This window comes from Populus trichocarpa, chromosome 2 (genome assembly GCF_000002775.5).
Source record: "Populus trichocarpa isolate Nisqually-1 chromosome 2, P.trichocarpa_v4.1, whole genome shotgun sequence".
NCBI lineage: Eukaryota > Viridiplantae > Streptophyta > Magnoliopsida > Malpighiales > Salicaceae > Populus > Populus trichocarpa.
In genome coordinates, this window is record NC_037286.2 from 12,017,147 (window position 1) to 12,035,038 (window position 17,892).

The 17,892-nt window shown below is 36.1% G+C and overlaps 2 protein-coding genes across 2 annotated transcripts; one reads left to right on the forward strand and one right to left on the reverse strand.

Moving 5' to 3' along the window:
* Nucleotides 1-699: 699 nt before the first annotated feature.
* Nucleotides 700-10,856, forward strand: LOC18096353 (transcription factor MYB17). Its single transcript, XM_006386536.3, has 3 exons — nucleotides 700-1,895; nucleotides 2,797-2,926; nucleotides 9,855-10,856. The coding sequence occupies exons 1-3, from the start codon at nucleotides 1,763-1,765 to the stop codon at nucleotides 10,537-10,539; spliced, it is 948 nt and encodes a 315-aa protein (XP_006386598.2). The 5' UTR covers nucleotides 700-1,762; the 3' UTR covers nucleotides 10,540-10,856.
* Nucleotides 10,857-11,382: 526 nt separating this feature from the next.
* LOC7494067 (remorin) lies at nucleotides 11,383-15,588 on the reverse strand. The gene is made up of 5 exons (XM_002302540.4): nucleotides 15,174-15,588; nucleotides 12,956-13,003; nucleotides 12,538-12,625; nucleotides 12,046-12,127; nucleotides 11,383-11,807 (listed from the first exon to the last, which is right to left on the reverse strand). The coding sequence occupies exons 1-5, from the start codon at nucleotides 15,349-15,351 to the stop codon at nucleotides 11,613-11,615; spliced, it is 591 nt and encodes a 196-aa protein (XP_002302576.1). The 5' UTR covers nucleotides 15,352-15,588; the 3' UTR covers nucleotides 11,383-11,612.
* Nucleotides 15,589-17,892: the final 2,304 nt, after the last annotated feature.

Genomic DNA, 17,892 nt, shown 5'->3' on the forward strand with positions numbered 1-17,892 from the left:
AATACTGGCATCATTATAGTCGTCTAGTCGAGAGGCTTGGCGGAGATCTTCCATAGACGCCGACCTTAAATTTTGAGTTCATAGACTCACAATAGATTTTATCCTGAAAAGACGTATCTTAATGAGAGAAGCGATACCAAAATCTTTAGGTTATCTAAACCCTCTACTGTTCAGTCTGTAAACACATACAAGGCCACAGAATTCATGCGTGTGAAGGCGTATGAAAATTCTAATTTGCGGAAGAAGCACTGCAGCAGCTGTCAGTCAAAAACCAGGGAGCCATGGACCTCAAACCGCGAGACCTTTTGACTTGTTGCTGACTGTATTTATTGCAGTTCAAAGGACATGCCACAGCCCCCATTTTTGACATCTTTTAAATGGGCTGCTCGCCATCCTTTCCAACAAACAGACAAATAAGCCATCAAGCATTCATCATTTATGATCCTTTTCTTCTTCCTTTTTTCTGAAAGGATCTTTATGGGAAGGTCATAAACGAGTGATAATCAAGGGCCCCACATGCCCCTACTTAAATGCCAGGCTATCAGATAACTCTTAAATTTTGTGTAAGAGGCAAAAGAAAAAAACTGAAACCCACAAACCTAGTAGTCTCTGCTAGCTAGCCTTTCCAAATAGTAAGAACAAAAAAAAAAGAAAAAAAAAAGAAAAAAAAAGGGAGGTGAGTTTTCTTTTCTTGCATGTTCTTCCATATTTCGGTGCAGTAGCATCGTGTCCGGTTGTTAAATTCTTATATTACGTTGACTCTTGTGATCGAGAAGCAATCCTGATGAGTTAACTCTGTGAGAAGATTTATTATTTTATATTTTTATATGCTCCTCATTTATGATATTTTCATTTTTTATAAGATTTATTGTGTTTCTTTATCACAAAAAGTAGTCCACATAATACATATCCATACGAATTTATCACACATTAAATAAAACGGGTCTATCCTAGTCAACAATCTAGCTGCCAGTATAATATTTCAATTGAATGATTAATTTATTTTAATTGAAATTGCTTCTGCTTTGCTATATATGTTTAGAATCCTTCTCGGTTCATTCTTGAATCTTAAAAGAAAAAAAACTCCAACATATAATACTACAATTTACAGTTTTCAAGAAAGTAATTAGAGGGGATGAGCGGGTTAACATATCATGGTCTGTCCGTACAGTGTAGGTCATCGTGAGCGCCATTATTTCTCTCTTTCCCCATAAATTTTCTCGCTGTCAAGAATTCACCATTAATGCTTTCGCTTTCACCTTCACTGTATGCCCCTCTCACTTGCCTGTTCTGTTCAATAAAAAATGTACGTCAAAAACAGAAAAGAAACCCCATATTAATTAACTCTCTTCAATTCCCTCATAGTTCTTAGGACAAGTTTTTGGTTCAATGATGATACAGGGCCTCTCTCAAATGGGACAATATACCTGTAATTGTCATGCATAAATACTCACACTTATAATATACATGTATTTATTGCATTGCCGGCTTGAAACTTGCTGATAATCCTTTCTTGCACAACCCGCGGTAAATTATCACTTTCGATTTCCCTAGATAAGATCACTCAAGCATTTAATTTATAGCCTCTCTCTCTCTCTAGTACAAAGCTTTTCTCTTTGAAAAAGCATGTCTTTGTATGCGTGTGTGGACTTTACAGGCTATTGCTTTTGTTTTTTTACATTCATGGTAAATTAAGAGTGAGTACCTAGCATTTGTTGGAACATTGTTGCTGTAATAAAAAGTGAAGGATTCGGTCAAGAAGATGGGGAGGACACCTTGTTGTGACAAGAAGGGTTTGAAGAAAGGGCCATGGACACCTGAAGAAGATGACCTTCTTGTTACTTACATCAAGAAGAATGGACATGGCAGCTGGCGCTCTCTCCCTAAGCTCGCAGGTATTTCATATAGTTAAACTCTAGCTACTGCTTTCTTTTGATCTAGGAAGCTGAAGTTGCATTGATCTTAGTTTTTAGCTTTCATGGAGTTGTACACACACACACACACACACGTGTGTGTGTGTGTGTTCACCAGCTTCAAAAGTGCTGATAATGTGTTGCACTTGTAGGGTCAAATAGAATATTTGTTGGACTTGGATAGTAGAACTATTATGGTATTGTAAAATGCTTTGAATATTCAAGTGGTTAAATTCTACAAGCTACTTCACAGTATTGCATTCCTTCCTGATGAATTGATGTTGTCGCTGTTTACTGGGCAATGTTTATCTGGATGTTCACAACCAGGTGGTAATTGATTACTTCACATGACTATTTAACACTCAAAACTACAATTAATTTATTGATATCTTTCTTGTCTTGATCTTCGTAATTATCAACTCCTTACTTGTACGAAATTAACTTGTCTGCTATAGGGATGTTTTCTGTTGTGTTGATAGGAATCTGCCCTCTTCCGAGAGGATACTGACCTTTTAGAAATTTTCTTTCTTGAAAACTTAACTTTCTGTACTTGAATTTCCTGCTTGATCGATCATATCTGCAAAAATAATAAGTTCCATGCAAGATCTGCTTAATCTCAGGTAACTTGGACAATGGTACAAAACTCTCATTTAATAAAAATCTTGAAGAATATATAATGTATATTTGTTAATTATATTTTATAAAATAAAGATTACCTTCACTTAAAAAAAAATAATCTTTGAGTAACTTATTAGATATATATAAAAAATAATAATAAAATATTTCTTAAATATTTTAAAAGATTTCATTTATAATTTTCCCAAAAACCGCATTCATCTTAAATGGACTCTGATCCCTTGTAACTCTTTTCTTTGTTTTGCAGGTCTTCTTCGCTGTGGAAAGAGTTGCAGGCTTAGATGGACGAACTACCTCAGGCCTGATATAAAACGGGGTCCCTTTACTCTCGAGGAGGAGAAGCTTGTCATTCAGCTTCATGGCATTCTTGGAAACAGGTAGTTTCTAACTATATGAAAATATATATAATGCTCAAGTAATTCATAATTAATTTAATGGACAAAAGTGGCTTAGATTAATTGTTTTCTTCTAATAAAGCATTAGGATTGTGACTGAATATAGTGTGTGCAGTGAAGCACTTCTTGGCTAACCAATTCTCTAAATATAGGTGAGCTACGAATAGAGTTATACTAGAATCTATTATATATATAAGGATCAACAGAATCCTCTTCAGATTATGTTTATAACAATTCCCTAATTATGCCATCTAACACATCATTTAATCCTGTAGCCTCTAACACATCATTTTCCTCCCTGTCCTTCATCACCTAATCATTAAATTATCTTCTTTTCTAGCTATCTCCTTTGACGCAGTCAAATATTACCACTATTGTAGACCCAACATCTCTTTGGATATGTTGATGGTTTTGTTGTTATGCCTTCTGCAATTGATGCTTCTGGTTCAAAAAATCCAGAACTTGTTAAGTGGCTATAACTGGACCAATTTGTGCTAAGCCTTTTACTGTTTTCCTTAACCGAGGAAGCCATATCTGTTGAGGTTGGATTACATTCCTATCATGAAGTTCAGTCTATGTTGGAGACCATTTTCAATCATCGTTCCAAATCTCATGAGCTACGTCTAAAAGGTGACTTGTAACACATGAAGAAGAACTCGCGTAGTGTTGAAGAACTTGCTAGAGAATTCAAAGCTACCTGTGATCAGGGGCTGTAATGGGCAGACTTGTTGATCACCTTGACAAATGTATCATGAAGAATGTGTGTAGATAATTGAGTTATCATTAGGATTTTGATGAAGTATTATTTTTTTATTTTTCAATTGGATGACATGCTACATATAATGACACAGCTCAAGTTTTCTCAAACTCTAAGATTGACCTGAAGAATAGATATAATCAAATTAAGATCCGTTAGGGATATGAATAGAAAACTACGTTTAGAACTAATAATAAATTATATGAGTGACTAGTCATGTATTTTAGCTTTTTCGATGTACCAGGTATTTTTATGAGAGTAATGACACAAGTGTTTAAGCCATTTATGAAAAATTTTTTAATGGTGTATTTTGATAATATCCTTATTTATAGCAAAACCAAGGAAAAGCCTTTAAATCATCTTATTCGAGTCTATAACACTCTAAGAAAGGAAAGTTTGTTTGTCAATGTCAACAAATGTTCTTTCTTTGCAGATCAAGTAGTTTTCTTAGGGTTTATAATGTCATATAAGGAAGTCTCTACTGATCCCTAAAAAGTACAAGCCATAATAGATTGGCCTGAGCCTAAGAATATTCACTAGGTTCGTAGTTTTTTGGGCTTGTGACTTTCTATCATCGTTTTATCAAGGAATTTAGCACCTTCACATCGCCTATTGTAGATTGTTTGAAATAGGGCGAGTTTCAATGAAGTAAATGAGCTAATAAGGCATTTGAGGAGGTTAAGAAGAAGATGATGGAGGCCCCAGTAATACAGCTCCCCGACTTTACTAAGATGTTTGAAGTAGAATGTAATGCCTCAAGAATTGGTATAGGTGAAGTACTTAGTTAGGAGCGTCACCCTGTAGTCTATTTTAGTGAGAAACTTAACAAGGCCAAACAAAAATACTTAACCTATGATAAAGAATTTTATGCGATGGTTCAGGACCTGCGCTATTGGTGCCATTATTTTCTACCACAGGAGTTTGTTCTTTACTCCGACCATGAGGCCCTCCACCATCTTAACTCCCAAAAGAAGCTCAACCATATGCATGGTCTTTGTGTTGAGTATTTGTAAGCCTATTCATTTGTTTTGAAACATTAATATGGAATGGATAATAAAGCAGTAAATGCCTTGAGTCACCGGGTAACGATGCTATCCGTAATGAGTGTTGAAAATACTAGATTTGAGAGATTTAAAGAGGAGTATGAATCTTGCCTACAATTTAGAGACTCAAATGAGAATAACTGTTTTGTAGATGGTTATCACCTCTACAAAGGGTATTTGTTTCGGGATAATAAGCTTTGTATCCCGAAAACATCAGTGCTTAAATTTTTTATATGAGAGATTTATGTTGGAGGTCTTTCAGAACACTATGAAAGAAATAAAACCATTGAAGAGGTGAAACGTTAGTTTTTTTGGTCTAGTTTGAAAAGAGATGTAGCTAAGTTGGTAGGTCAATGTCAAACTTGTCAACTAGCTAAGAAAACAGAACACTAGGCTCTACACCCCGTTGGTTGTTCCTATTTGCCTTTGGCAAGATGTAAGTATGGATTTTATGTTTGGGCTTCCACGTACTGCAAAGAAGCATGATTATATTTTTGTGGTTGTCAACTGCTTCTTTAAGATGACCCATTTTATCCTTTGTATTAAGACCACATATGCTTTCAAAGTTGCGAAACTTTATTTTGACAAGATTATTATCAAGTTGTATGGTCTTCCCCAAACCATAGTCTCAGATAGGGATGTTAGATTTATGAGTTATTTCTGGAAAATCCTTTGGTATATGGTGGGAAATAAGTTGAAGTTTTCTAGTGATTAATGGTCAAACTAGGTAGTTAATAGAAATTGAGGCAACCTTTTGAGATGTTTAATGAGTGATCATAATAGAAATTGAGATTTGGTTTTTCCTACGACCTAATTTGCCTATAATAGCTTTATCAATAGGTCAATAGATATGGGTCCCTTTGAAGTTGTACATGGTTACAAGCCTATGAAACCGTTAGACCTTCTTCACATATCTCTTCATGCTAGGGTGTCGGAGTCAATTGAATCTTTTGCACGTAGAGTTAAAGATTTGCATGTTAAGATCACTAAACAGATTCAAACAAGTAATGCGCCATATAAACTTTAAGTTGATTTACAAAGACGATATAATAAATTTAATATAGGAGACTGTTATGATATGGATTAGACCCAAGCAATTTATTTCAGGAATTAATCGAAAATTGCATGCATATAGTGTGAGGCTATTTAAAGTGCTACAACGGGTTGATCCAAATACTTATGTTCTTGATTTACCACTTGATCTTGGCATTAGGTCTACATTTAACATTAAGGATCTAGTTGCATACTAGAAACCACATCCTATTCTAAATGATCCCTTTGAGATGCCACCCGACTCCCCTCTTGATGATCCTATTGAAACCTCTACCCCTCTTACCTTGATCTCAGCACAAAAGGATAATACTGATGCTATTCTGGATGAATAAGTTGTCTATAATAGGATGGCGAGGTTCAACGATTTCTAGTTCATTGGGTGGGCCGACCTAATTCATATTGCATTTGGATCACTAGAGATACTTTGCGGTAGATTGATCCAAATTTTTTAGAGTACTCTCAAAGTCATCTAGAGCTACACTCGATGAGGTTGAGTTTCTTTAACACTGTGAGAGTTGGTGGGGACACTAAACCCACACCGCAGATTACACGAGTATATAGATCGAGACGACATAGGATGACCCAACCTGTCACTATTTGGTTGGGAGACTAAGCCTGTTTGGTCCTATTTCATTGTTTTATTTTATTTATTTGACTTATTTATGTTAGACAGGTTTAATTGATGGTCTGAGTCCAATAGATGAATGTTTTAGGGTAATGCTGTTTATGTTTTTTTTTTTCAATTTGTGAGACAATTTTTGATAATTAAATAAAAATGACAGACTTTTCCCTTCCTGGACGCTCTTTTCTTCTTAGCTTTTACCTTTCTCTACTTTTAATTCTTAGCTTCTTTCTTTATTGCTTTAATTCTTTTTGTTCATGGATCCGCATCAATCACTCTCTAATTTCTATTACTTCTACTCATTGTCCATGAGCTTATTTTGATGTTTGACATGCTTGTTTAGGTCATGTATCTAATTTCATTATTTAAAAAAAAAAAATATCGTCAATTATGTGTGACTTCATAGCTTCCCAATCCTACTGTGCGTTCCAGTTGTTAGCTTGCTAAAAGTCATTGTCTTTCCTTTCAACTTAATGATAAATGTGCTTCATCTATATTAGAACTTATTCATTGTGATATGTGGGGGTCTATATACAATCTCTTCAAATCTTAGTTTTAAATGTTATATAATATTTGTTGATGATTATTCAAGATTTATGTGGCTCTATCATTTGAAACTCAAATCAGATTTCTTTTAGCATTTTTACTCATTTTATGGAGAACCAATTTTTGATTAAAATCAAGAAATTTCAAAGTGATAGAGGAACTAAATTTACAGTTTACAAATTCCAAGACCATTTAATTCAATCTGGAATTCATCATCGAATGTCTTGTCCATATACTCCATCATAAAATTGTCACATAAAGCGCAAACATAGACATATAACTAAAACTGGACTTGTTATATTTTTTTATTCTCATGTCCCTCTAAAATTCCAGGTTGATGCTTTTAACACTGCCAATTTCATAATTAATTGGTTGCCAGCTCTTACACTTTATAACATGTCTTCATTTGAGATATTATATGTTAAACCACCATCTTACTCTAATTTTCATCCATTTGGATGTTTAGTTTTTCCCTACTTATGAGATTACGCTCCTCACAAATTGAATCTTTGTAGTTGTTCATGTGTTTTGTTTGGCTACAACATGTCTCATCATGGTTTTCATTACCTTGATCGTTTAACTAATCAAGTCTTTACTTTTAGACATGTTATTTTTTATGAACATAAATATCCTTTTTCAGAACTTGCCTACTCTAGATCTCTATTTAGTTTCTTTGTTAATGCATTTCTTGAGCCAATTCTAATCATCACCACAGACTCTGAGGTCCATTCCTCACAGCAACACAATTCTTTATTACTACCGTGTCGCTCTTGTTTAACTAATACATGTACAAGTTTTGTGCCACCATCTATTTTGCAGGATTCAATTACAAATCCATCTTTGGCACATGAACAAGACTTTAGATCCTCATCATAATCAACTTACATGGCTTTATCATCATTGGATCCATCTCTTGTAGCTCTAATTTCCTAGGTATCTAACCTGTGCAAACTTAAGCTCATGTTGGCTTTTTTAAACCAAAACACCAAACTCATGTTTGCACTATTCTAGATTCTAGCCCTTTTCACTATCTGCTTACCATGCGTGATCCTAAAGGTTTCAAATCAGCCACTAAACACCTAGGTTGGACAACTACGATGGATGATGAAATTCAGGCCCTTCAACAAAATCAAACATGAGATCTGGTACCTCGACCAACTCATAAAAATGTTGTGGGTTCTAAATGAGTTTCTCGAGTTAAGTATTTATCAAAGGGCTTTATGGATCGTCTTAAGGCCTAACTTATCGTATAAGAGTACACTCAACTACCGGGTCTAGATTTTACTAATATTTTTAGCCCTATTGTCAAGGCATCCATATTTGAGTCGTTTTATCTTTGGCAATTCCAAATCATTGGCCTCTACGTCAACTTGATGTCAAGAATGTATTCCTTAATTGTTTTCTATAGGATGAAGTATACATAGAACAACCACCCGGTTATCTGGTTATATTGATTCCTAACATCCCACATATGTGTGTAGATTCCATAAAACACTTTATGGGCTAAAACAAGCTCCTCAAGCTTGGTTTCCTTGTTTTATCTCATTTCTCATGGATGTTGGATTTTCTTTTAGTCATTTTGATTCATCATTGTTCGTTTTTTTGAAGGATGATAATTTAATTTATTTATTATTATATGCTGATAATATTATTGTGACTAGCAACAATTCGATTCTTCTTGATGGCTTTATTAGGCTACCAAAGACATGGGATTCCTAAGCTATTTTTTAGGCTTGGAAGCACATCTACATTTTACTGGTCTTTTTCGTAATGTTAAATATGCATACGAAATTTTGCTGTGTGCACAATTATTGGACTGTAAACTAGTAGGCAGTCCCATGGTAGTTGCTCAACATCTCTTTAGCACTGGTTTTGGCTTTGATGGTCCATCGTTATATCGGTTTCTTGTTGGAGTTCTTCAATACCTGACGATCACCAGACCGGGCATTGCTCATGCCATCACTGCTGTTTGTCAATTTATGCACAAGCCATCCGTTGCTCACTTTCAGGCTGTAAAACGAATCCTTCGCTACATTAAAGGGACTTTTTGGTTTGGTTTATCTCTCACTGCATCTTCTTCTCAAGCTCTTCTTGCTTATTTAGATGCTGATTGGGATGGTTTCCCTGACACGAGAAGATCTATTTCTGGTTATGCAATTTATTTTAGTGATAATCTCGTGTCCTAGAGTTCTAAAAAGCAACCAATGGTAGTTGTGAATCTGAATATCGAGCAACGACTCTTACTGCAGCTGAAGTCAAGTAGCTAATTAATCTTCCTCAAGACCTCAGAGTATCTCCATCCTTGCCTCCTGTCCTGTTTTGTGATAATAAAAGTTCTATTTTTCTTGTTGTCAATTCTGTAACACTTAAACGTTCTAAACACATTGATCTATATTATCACGTTGTTAGAGAACGGGTGGCTTTGGGAAAACTACGGGTTTGCTACGTTCCAACTGATCTTTAGATTGTAGACATGTTCTGTTATAGAAGGACCAACAAAATCCTATTCAGATTATGTTTGCAACAACTCCTTGATTATAGGAGATAACCATAGATAGCTAGATTTGAATGTGTTTTGCTATATCTATAACTCTACAACTCCAGTATAAATAAAACTAGAGTACCACAGAAAAGGCAGTGTGGTGATTTCATAATCCTTTCAGCTACATTCTTTGAACTCTTGCTACCTTTTTTCAGCTGACTGTTCCCCATATAGATGTTTGCGTATATATACAAGCTAGGGTGAATTTATGTTTCTGTTCATGCAAATGGGATAATTGAATCCTGGAACTCTTCTTTCTTCTTAGTGAGTTTGGTTGCTTATATGCGGTATAGACCCTTGTGCACTTTGTAATTAACTCTTGCAAGTGTTGCATCAATGACATTCAGGTGGGCGGCCATTGCTTCTCAACTACCAGGGAGAACAGATAACGAGATCAAGAACTTGTGGAATACACACCTGAAAAAGCGCCTTCTTTGCTTGGGACTTGATCCCCAAACTCATGAGCCCTTTTCATCCCGTGGACCAGTCAATAAAGGACCTGCATCCCCAGCTACTCGCCATATGGCGCAGTGGGAGAGTGCTCGGCTGGAAGCCGAGCAACGCCTTTCAAGGGAATCCTCACTCTTCCTTCCACCGATGGTGGAAAAAATTGATTGTGATCACTTTCTGCGCATATGGAACTCTGAAGTTGGAGAATCCTTTCGAAGGATCAACATGGGAGACAATAAAACTGCATGCCAAAGTCCTGTTTCTCAGGCATCTTCGTCGACAAAATGTGGATCAATTTCAGCTATCACTGCAGATATTATCCCCAACTTATCACGGTCCCCCGCCACAGCAAGCAATCAAAATGAAGATATGGAGTGGAAAAGCCCCAAATCCTATGCAGAAGATGTGCTGGCTGGGTCTGATTCAAGTTCAGCTGAATTGGAGGATTTAACAGACTCCACATTACAACTTCTGCTGGATTTCCCCATTAACAATGACATGAGCTTCTTAGATAAAAATATTGACAGCTATGCCACTTCATCTGCGATGTTGACTGGACCCTCCATGATATGCCCTCTATGAAGCATGCACGAAAATGTTGCTGTGTATAATGAATCTTCTTTTGCCAGGATGTTCATATGCTCTTTTTTGGCACTACAATTTCTGAAGCTAGTTTGAGAGCAAAGAAAGTTAAGAACCAAGCCAGCGGCAATTGTGGGTAGTTTTTCAGCCTACAGTTACAGTTACAGATGGTGATGTTAGAATTTCCTTTCCTAGTTTTATTTACTCGGTACCTTGCTGATTATATATCGAAGATACATATATACTTTACGACCTAAACTTCCAGGTTTAGTTTCGCAACTATGCTATATATGCGATGCTAAAATCATATTTTGCCAGGATAATTGTTTCTACTATCCATTAGAAATCAATCTGCACCAAGCTGCACCAGGTTATGACTCTGTTTTGTGAAGATATTGGCATGATTATGTTAATGTGATTTTGGACTCGATAATATTTATTTACGTGGAAACTGTACTGTGTATCTTGGCATGATTATGTTAATGTGATTTTGGACTCGATAATATTTATTTACGTGGAAACTGTACCGTGTAGGAATCAGCAGTTGATGCTATAGCCCTTTACCCTGCCATTGCAATATGGTAGATTAGTAGTTATGTTCCGAAAGGGAAGGATACTACTGAAGGACCAAAACACAGCCTTTCGATTTTGTATAGACCTAGTTGTGGTGGTATAATGTTTCTGAAATCATCTTGGCAATCAATAATGGCTTACTGTCACCAAATATAAGGAAAAATTCTCACTGTGACTTCTCATCAGTCATTAGCTTTCAGAAGATACCGAAAAATATGAAAAGGATGTGCTCGACAAGGCAACCTCACTAGTATGCCAAGAGAAGCCAACTTCACAAACATGTTAAACTTGTTTCTCACAGATCAAATATTGTATTCCTATACATAAACACACTGAATATTTAAATTTTCCGATGTTTAATGAAAGAAGACATGAAACCATGTGGGAAAAAAAGAAGAAGCAAGCAAGCAAGAAAAACAAGGAGTTAAAAAACACTATATGCAGAGGAAGAATGATGATTCAACTTTCCGCTTCCATGCTAGGCTCCTAAAGTTGCGACTTCAGAAGCAACCAAGGAGCTTCTTTGGGGTTTGCCCAGTAGCACGGTATTTTGCAGCCGTCTCCCCTGCCTTTAAGACCTCTTCCCCGCGTTTGGCTTCAACAATTGCCTTCTTTTCCTCAGCTTCTTTGTGAATTAAAGCAATCTTGTTTTTCATTTTCTCTGCATATTCTGCCTTTTGCTTCTCCAGTTTTTCCTGTCAGCCACTTATTTTGTTAACGTGGATTCCAAAATGCTAAAAGAACCACATATAAATGGCAGGATAGTAACCCGTCAATTTCTTAATTTTAAAGCCTCAATCATCCTGAGATTGTTACAAGGATGTTTTAACTGGGTGGGGCGAGGGATTGTCAATCACTTGGAAAACTATGCACCATAGCATCAAAAGAATTTCAGAAATTAACAAAGAACCAAGATGACAAGAGTTCAGTTACCTCCATCTTTCTCAGTTTGGCTTCCAGAGCTGCCTTTTTGCTGTTCTCCCAGGCAGCAACAGCAGAGAAATTTTTCTGAGACCTGTTAATCAGTTATAGCACGTGCAATTTGTCAGCAATCAACTTCTTCTAAATCATTTAGAAAACAGAGAAAAAGTTAAACAGCACCCCTCAAAATTTGCCGCACCAGAAAAAAGACATGGTCAATTGTTTAATGCACAAAATCAGTTCCAATTCTTCAACTTTCAGTATTTTTAGGTCAAATAGAGGACTGATCCTTGCTCTACTTGTACACACACACACACACACACACATATATGATGTGTGTTTTAAAAGCCGTACTGAAAAAGGAATTGAGGTCTAAATGTTTTTCGAGAGGTTTTCTTAATGAGATTAAATAAAGCATTACAGTAAACCCCACTTGCACGCACAAAGCAAGCAAAGTATTCTGTAAACTCAAAGCAAAGAGTGAGAGGGACGAGAAAACCTTACTTGTTCTCGGCTTTAGTTTTCTCGCTGTCTTCCCATGCCTTGATAAAGGAAAGTCTCTTTTCTTTTTCAAGGTCAGCAAGAGCTACATCTGAAAAACAAAACATCAAACGTCAGGTCATTGCTTGGCGAACATTAAACCTACGCTCCCTATGCAAAATGAATTTCTTAATTGTGTTCTTCTCAAGAAGTTGGGATATATATATACAATAAACAACCTCAAAACTGCCCGTAAGAAATTCCCAAAAGATGACAATGGACTAAAACTGGACAGAATCCCTCAGCCAGTACAAGAGAATTCAGCCAGAAATAAACTCATTCATTTTCCAAAGAACATCCTAATGCTCCATTACTCTTAGTGACTACCATGTCATGGAAGATGGGAATAGGACTAAGAAGGAGTCTTGGCAACTACAAGTACCTCTGTCAATTGATCCGCCTGAAACCTTCTTCGGAGCAGGTTCTGTCTCTGCCAAAAACAGAAAATAATTAGAAGCAGCTAAAGATTTGCATGGATGGTAAAATTAGGTTGTTGAGGATGTGATTCATATAGAAAGAATTTTGTTTTTAATTTTCAGTCACCAACACCCTATTTTAGTTCGAACAAGCAATGTACACTAATCAAATTACAAGGAAAAAAAGAAATTTTTGACAAAGCAACAGGGTTTAGACCTCGTGATCAACCCTGGGATACATTAAGTCATGAAATGTATTCTTAACACCTTAATTGGTATAGAGGAAGTGCTCAATACCACTTATATTGATCCCATTCATTATTCATCATAAAATAGCTTGTTTTACAGCCGAGGCACCATCACTTTTGAGTTAATTATTATTTAATAAGAAATTTATTCTGCCAAAAGACAACAGTAAAAAGATTAATGAGGAAAGTCATACCCAAAAGGGTCACAACAGGCAACAACTTTCGTCTAAGCTATTTGCAATTTTCACATGGGAGAGTGGAGTTCCTATTCAAGAGCCTGGAATTGCATGATCTATGCTACTTCATGTATGCCTTTATCAAGCCATATAAAAGCATAAAACCATTTATGGATAATAGTATATCAAACCCAATTAGTTCCTTTTTGGGTGTCATTATATACCAAGATACGGGCAAATCTACCAAGTAGGGACTGTATTCCAGCTAAATTTTTATTCGAGATACCATTTTTCTCCAAATAAAGTTAACTATTGTAATGCCACTGTGCTTAGTAGGGACTTATCCTCACAAAATGTAAAATAATTGAGCAAGCAACTTGCAAGGTTGTGAACAACAGCTAATTTCACATGGGAGAGTGGAGTTCCTATTCAAGAGCCTGGAATTGCATGATCTATGCTACTTCATGTATGCCTTTATCAAGCCATATAAAAGCATAAAACCATTTATGGATAATAGTATATCAAACCCAATTAGTTCCTTTTTGGGTGTCATTATATACCAAGATACGGGCAAATCTACCAAGTAGGGACTGTATTCCAGCTAAATTTTTATTCGAGATACCATTTTTCTCCAAATAAAGTTAACTATTGTAATGCCACTGTGCTTAGTAGGGACTTATCCTCACAAAATGTAAAATAATTGAGCAAGCAACTTGCAAGGTTGTGAACAACAGCTAATTTCATGAGATAGAGAGAACAAACAGCCTAAAAGTCTTTGAATTACAGGTACATGCCACCAAAAGAAATATGTTTATCCAATAAAGTATCCAGTACATACAGGTTGTATTGCATTTATCAAGTCTTCAAAATCAAGATACGAATTTGACACGAAAATCATATTAGCTAGGATTGCTTTGGATAACCGAGGATTAGCTCTCTCTAAAAGAGGATTCTCCTTTTAAATTATCAATTCAATCATGAGAGTTTTCCTTTTCCTTTTCTTTCTTTTGAGATTAACGATGGACTAGTTAACAAAAGGTGGGACTCAAGCTCAAAAGCATCCATGAGCTTCAATCCCGTTGGCGAGTCCTGTCTTTGATACATTAAATCAGAAAGGAAAAAAAAAAGGTTGTAAGAAATTTAATCCCTTAAAAAACCTGTTAAATAATTCTTTCAATTTAAAAATTTAAGCTATTAATTAAGTTCCAGAATATTTATATTATTTTCAAAATATTAATATTATTTTCTAATACATATATCAAGTAAAAATTATTTGCCCTGCAACTTGTATAGATCCCGTAATTAATTTTAAAAAACTAAAAACTATTTCAATCTAAAAGTTAAGCTAGCCACGTCTATTTAGAAATTTTACTTACAATTTTTTGTTCTTAAAAAACAAAAGCCAAGACAGAGAGGCACAGAAGGAGAAGATAAGATTCCAAAACAAAGAGGAAAAAAAAAAGAAGACTCTATGTAGCGTTATCCAGACATAGCCATAGGAAGAAAGAAACATCAGAATCGGAAATTGATCGATTTATTTCTGAAAATGAAGTTTTCAAGTCAATATCATATTAATTATACCAACTTCTAAACACAAAATCAATAAAATTAAAAACTACCAAATTCAGCCATTTCCATTCCAACCTCACTAAAAACTCCTAATCTCATCCATCATTTCAAGAGAAAATGAACATGAGTTTAATTTGGTTTCTCATTATTCTCCTGAAAAATAAATAAAGAGTCAGGGACAAAGAACTTACTTTCAACAACAGCAAGAGCTTTTGATTCCTCAGCAGCAGTAGCTGCCTTCTGTTTCTCTGCAGCCACTGGAGGTGGTGGAGCCGTAACTTTCCCATCGGCCACATCACTTTTAGTTTCCACTGGAGCTGGAGCCACGGGCGTTACAGCCTCTACCTTCTTCACCTCCTGCTCTGCCATCTCTTCCTCTTCAGCTTCTCTTCAACTATACAGCTAGCTCGAAAAAATCTCTATTTGGCAACGTCTATAATATTTTATCGTGTCCTTTATAGCTGCAAACAACGTGTGTCGCATCACTGCCAGTTATTTTACTGTTGATTTATGAACCGTTGATTAGAACACAAGAGAGGTGGTTTTCTCGATCCAGCGGTGGGTGTGTAAAGCAGGCATAAAGAAACATTCGCGTAGGAAGCGTGGAAAAATTGCTTTTGGGCGACAGGTAAAACAGGTAAAGAGAGGCGCATAACAAGGAGTGATGTCGGCATCTGATACGACGACGTAGAGCGGATAAATACAAAACGGGCGAAATGATTGTCCGAGGAAGCGGGGCCCAGTTTAAAGCAGAAGCCTGAAGACATTGATTGGAAATAAAATATGACAAGTGTCATGGTTTTATTGCCAACACCTCTACTGTCAGAGACCCAAAAAAAAACCTATCTTGATGGGATACTTTTGAATATATTGCCGTACGCTTGCACATTATACTTTCGAGCGTGTTTGTCAATGTGATTACGAGTATTTTTTAAATAATTTTTTATGTCAAAATATATATTAATGATGTTTTTTTATTTTTTAAAAATTATTTTTGAAATCAGCACATCAAAACGATCCAAAATATACAAACTATATTAAATTTTAATAAAAATAAAAATTTTCAAAAGTTTTGGAAACACGTTTCTTCGACGCCCTGCCCTGGGTCCAAAATTCACTCTGTTGCTGCAAAGTGCTGACAACAACTATAGAATTACCCATGTAATATTTCTCCTCGTAGATTTGGTATGTCGTGAGATTAATAATATGGGGTTTTCCAAGTGGCATGTTACCGTTTCAATCTCTTTTAGATTATGATCGTTAATCGTGGTGCTAACAAAAGGCCACCGGATGCCTGCTGGCTGGCGAGCATGTGCGGCATGGGACCCCAAGATGGGCGGTTGCTTTCACTGCTGTCATGTGGAGGATTATGCCGATGAGTGATGACTAACTGGCAAAGCACAGCATTGAATCTGCTTTTGAAGACCAAAGATGTTAATTTGCATGCCCTACTGCCTTGTCATGCTTAATCATCTTCTTTGATTGATTTTTTTTTTGGGGAATATATACTTTAATTGGATTGTTAACGATAGTCTGGGAATGCAATTACCATAATCATAAAATCTAATAGTTTTCTACTGGGTAACTTCATATTTGTCCCCGGCTTACAAATCTTTTCTCAATTGGGCTCCTAACCTATATTTTAAACCAATTGGGTCTCAAATGTGTCCAGGGATCCCTGGTTGTACCCTTTCTTCAAAAAATAAACACCATCATTTTCTCAATTGATTCCCAACCTACAGAAAACGGTAGATATTCTTGCTGACAGAAGGATGGAATCGAGAATCTCTTTGTACATTAGGGACTCAATTGGTGAAATAAATATCTTGGGATCCACTTGAGAAACTGTAATGGATTTGGGTGCTAAGTCGAGCCTATCCTATTTATGTATTTCTCTTCTTAGCTCGTCAACTAGCTAGGGTTGAATTCCGAAATCAAGTGGAGTAGATGTGGTGTTTTTTATGCTCCAGCATGTGTCGAGTAAAATAACATAGTTTTACTAATTAGGGTAGCATAGACCACTCTAAGGCTAGCGAGAAGACTGGTTACAAACCTACAGGTGAAAGGACTGACGATGGTGGAAAATAAAAGAAAAAATAATAATTCGCATGTTAAATGTTTTAAGAATTGCAGTGAGCACATTGATGTGACGTTCGACACGAGTACAGTGGCACTGTCCCACTCCCGGACTTTTGTTTGGCTCGACAAACTAGAATTAGAAACATTGCACCTCACCTCATGCTCTGTTACTATGATCGACGATACTCCTCGAGAGTCGTTGTAATTTGACAAGATATCCCTTTTCCCCGAGGATAAACGAAACACAATTGCTTGTCATTCAAATCTAGGAATTAAAATCCTCCCAAATGGAGTTTTAATGGTTCGAAAGACAAAAGTATCATTCAGACTCGAGAAACAACATCCATGCCCCATTTTTTTTATTTGTTTATCAACGGTGGGTGGAGGTTTTTGTCCTCGACGTCCGAGAGTCAGGTCAGGACGAAAGAAATCCATCTTAAGACACTTCGTGCCATCTACAATTGTTGGGGGTTTCAACGACTCGGCAGAAAAAACAAACGACGAAAAGTGCCGCCGAGTTTTATTTGCATTTCAAAATCGCATTTCATGAAAGTATTAAAAATAATTTTTTTTAAATAAAAAAATATTTTTAAAATAACTGTAATAAATGTTTGAACATATGCCAGGCTGTTATTTGTACTGAGCTTTGCGACTTAAAACTTGAACTCTAAGATACCTAACTTCTGGGTTGGACCATCTTTTATTACATCCTGGCCAGTAGGTTGATTCACGCGCTAGGGGCCCAAGAAGGATGCTCTTTCATCCTACGGTATCGGATTCAAGTTGGTCATTCACTTCTTTCTTCAGAGAGATTAATTAATTAATTAATTT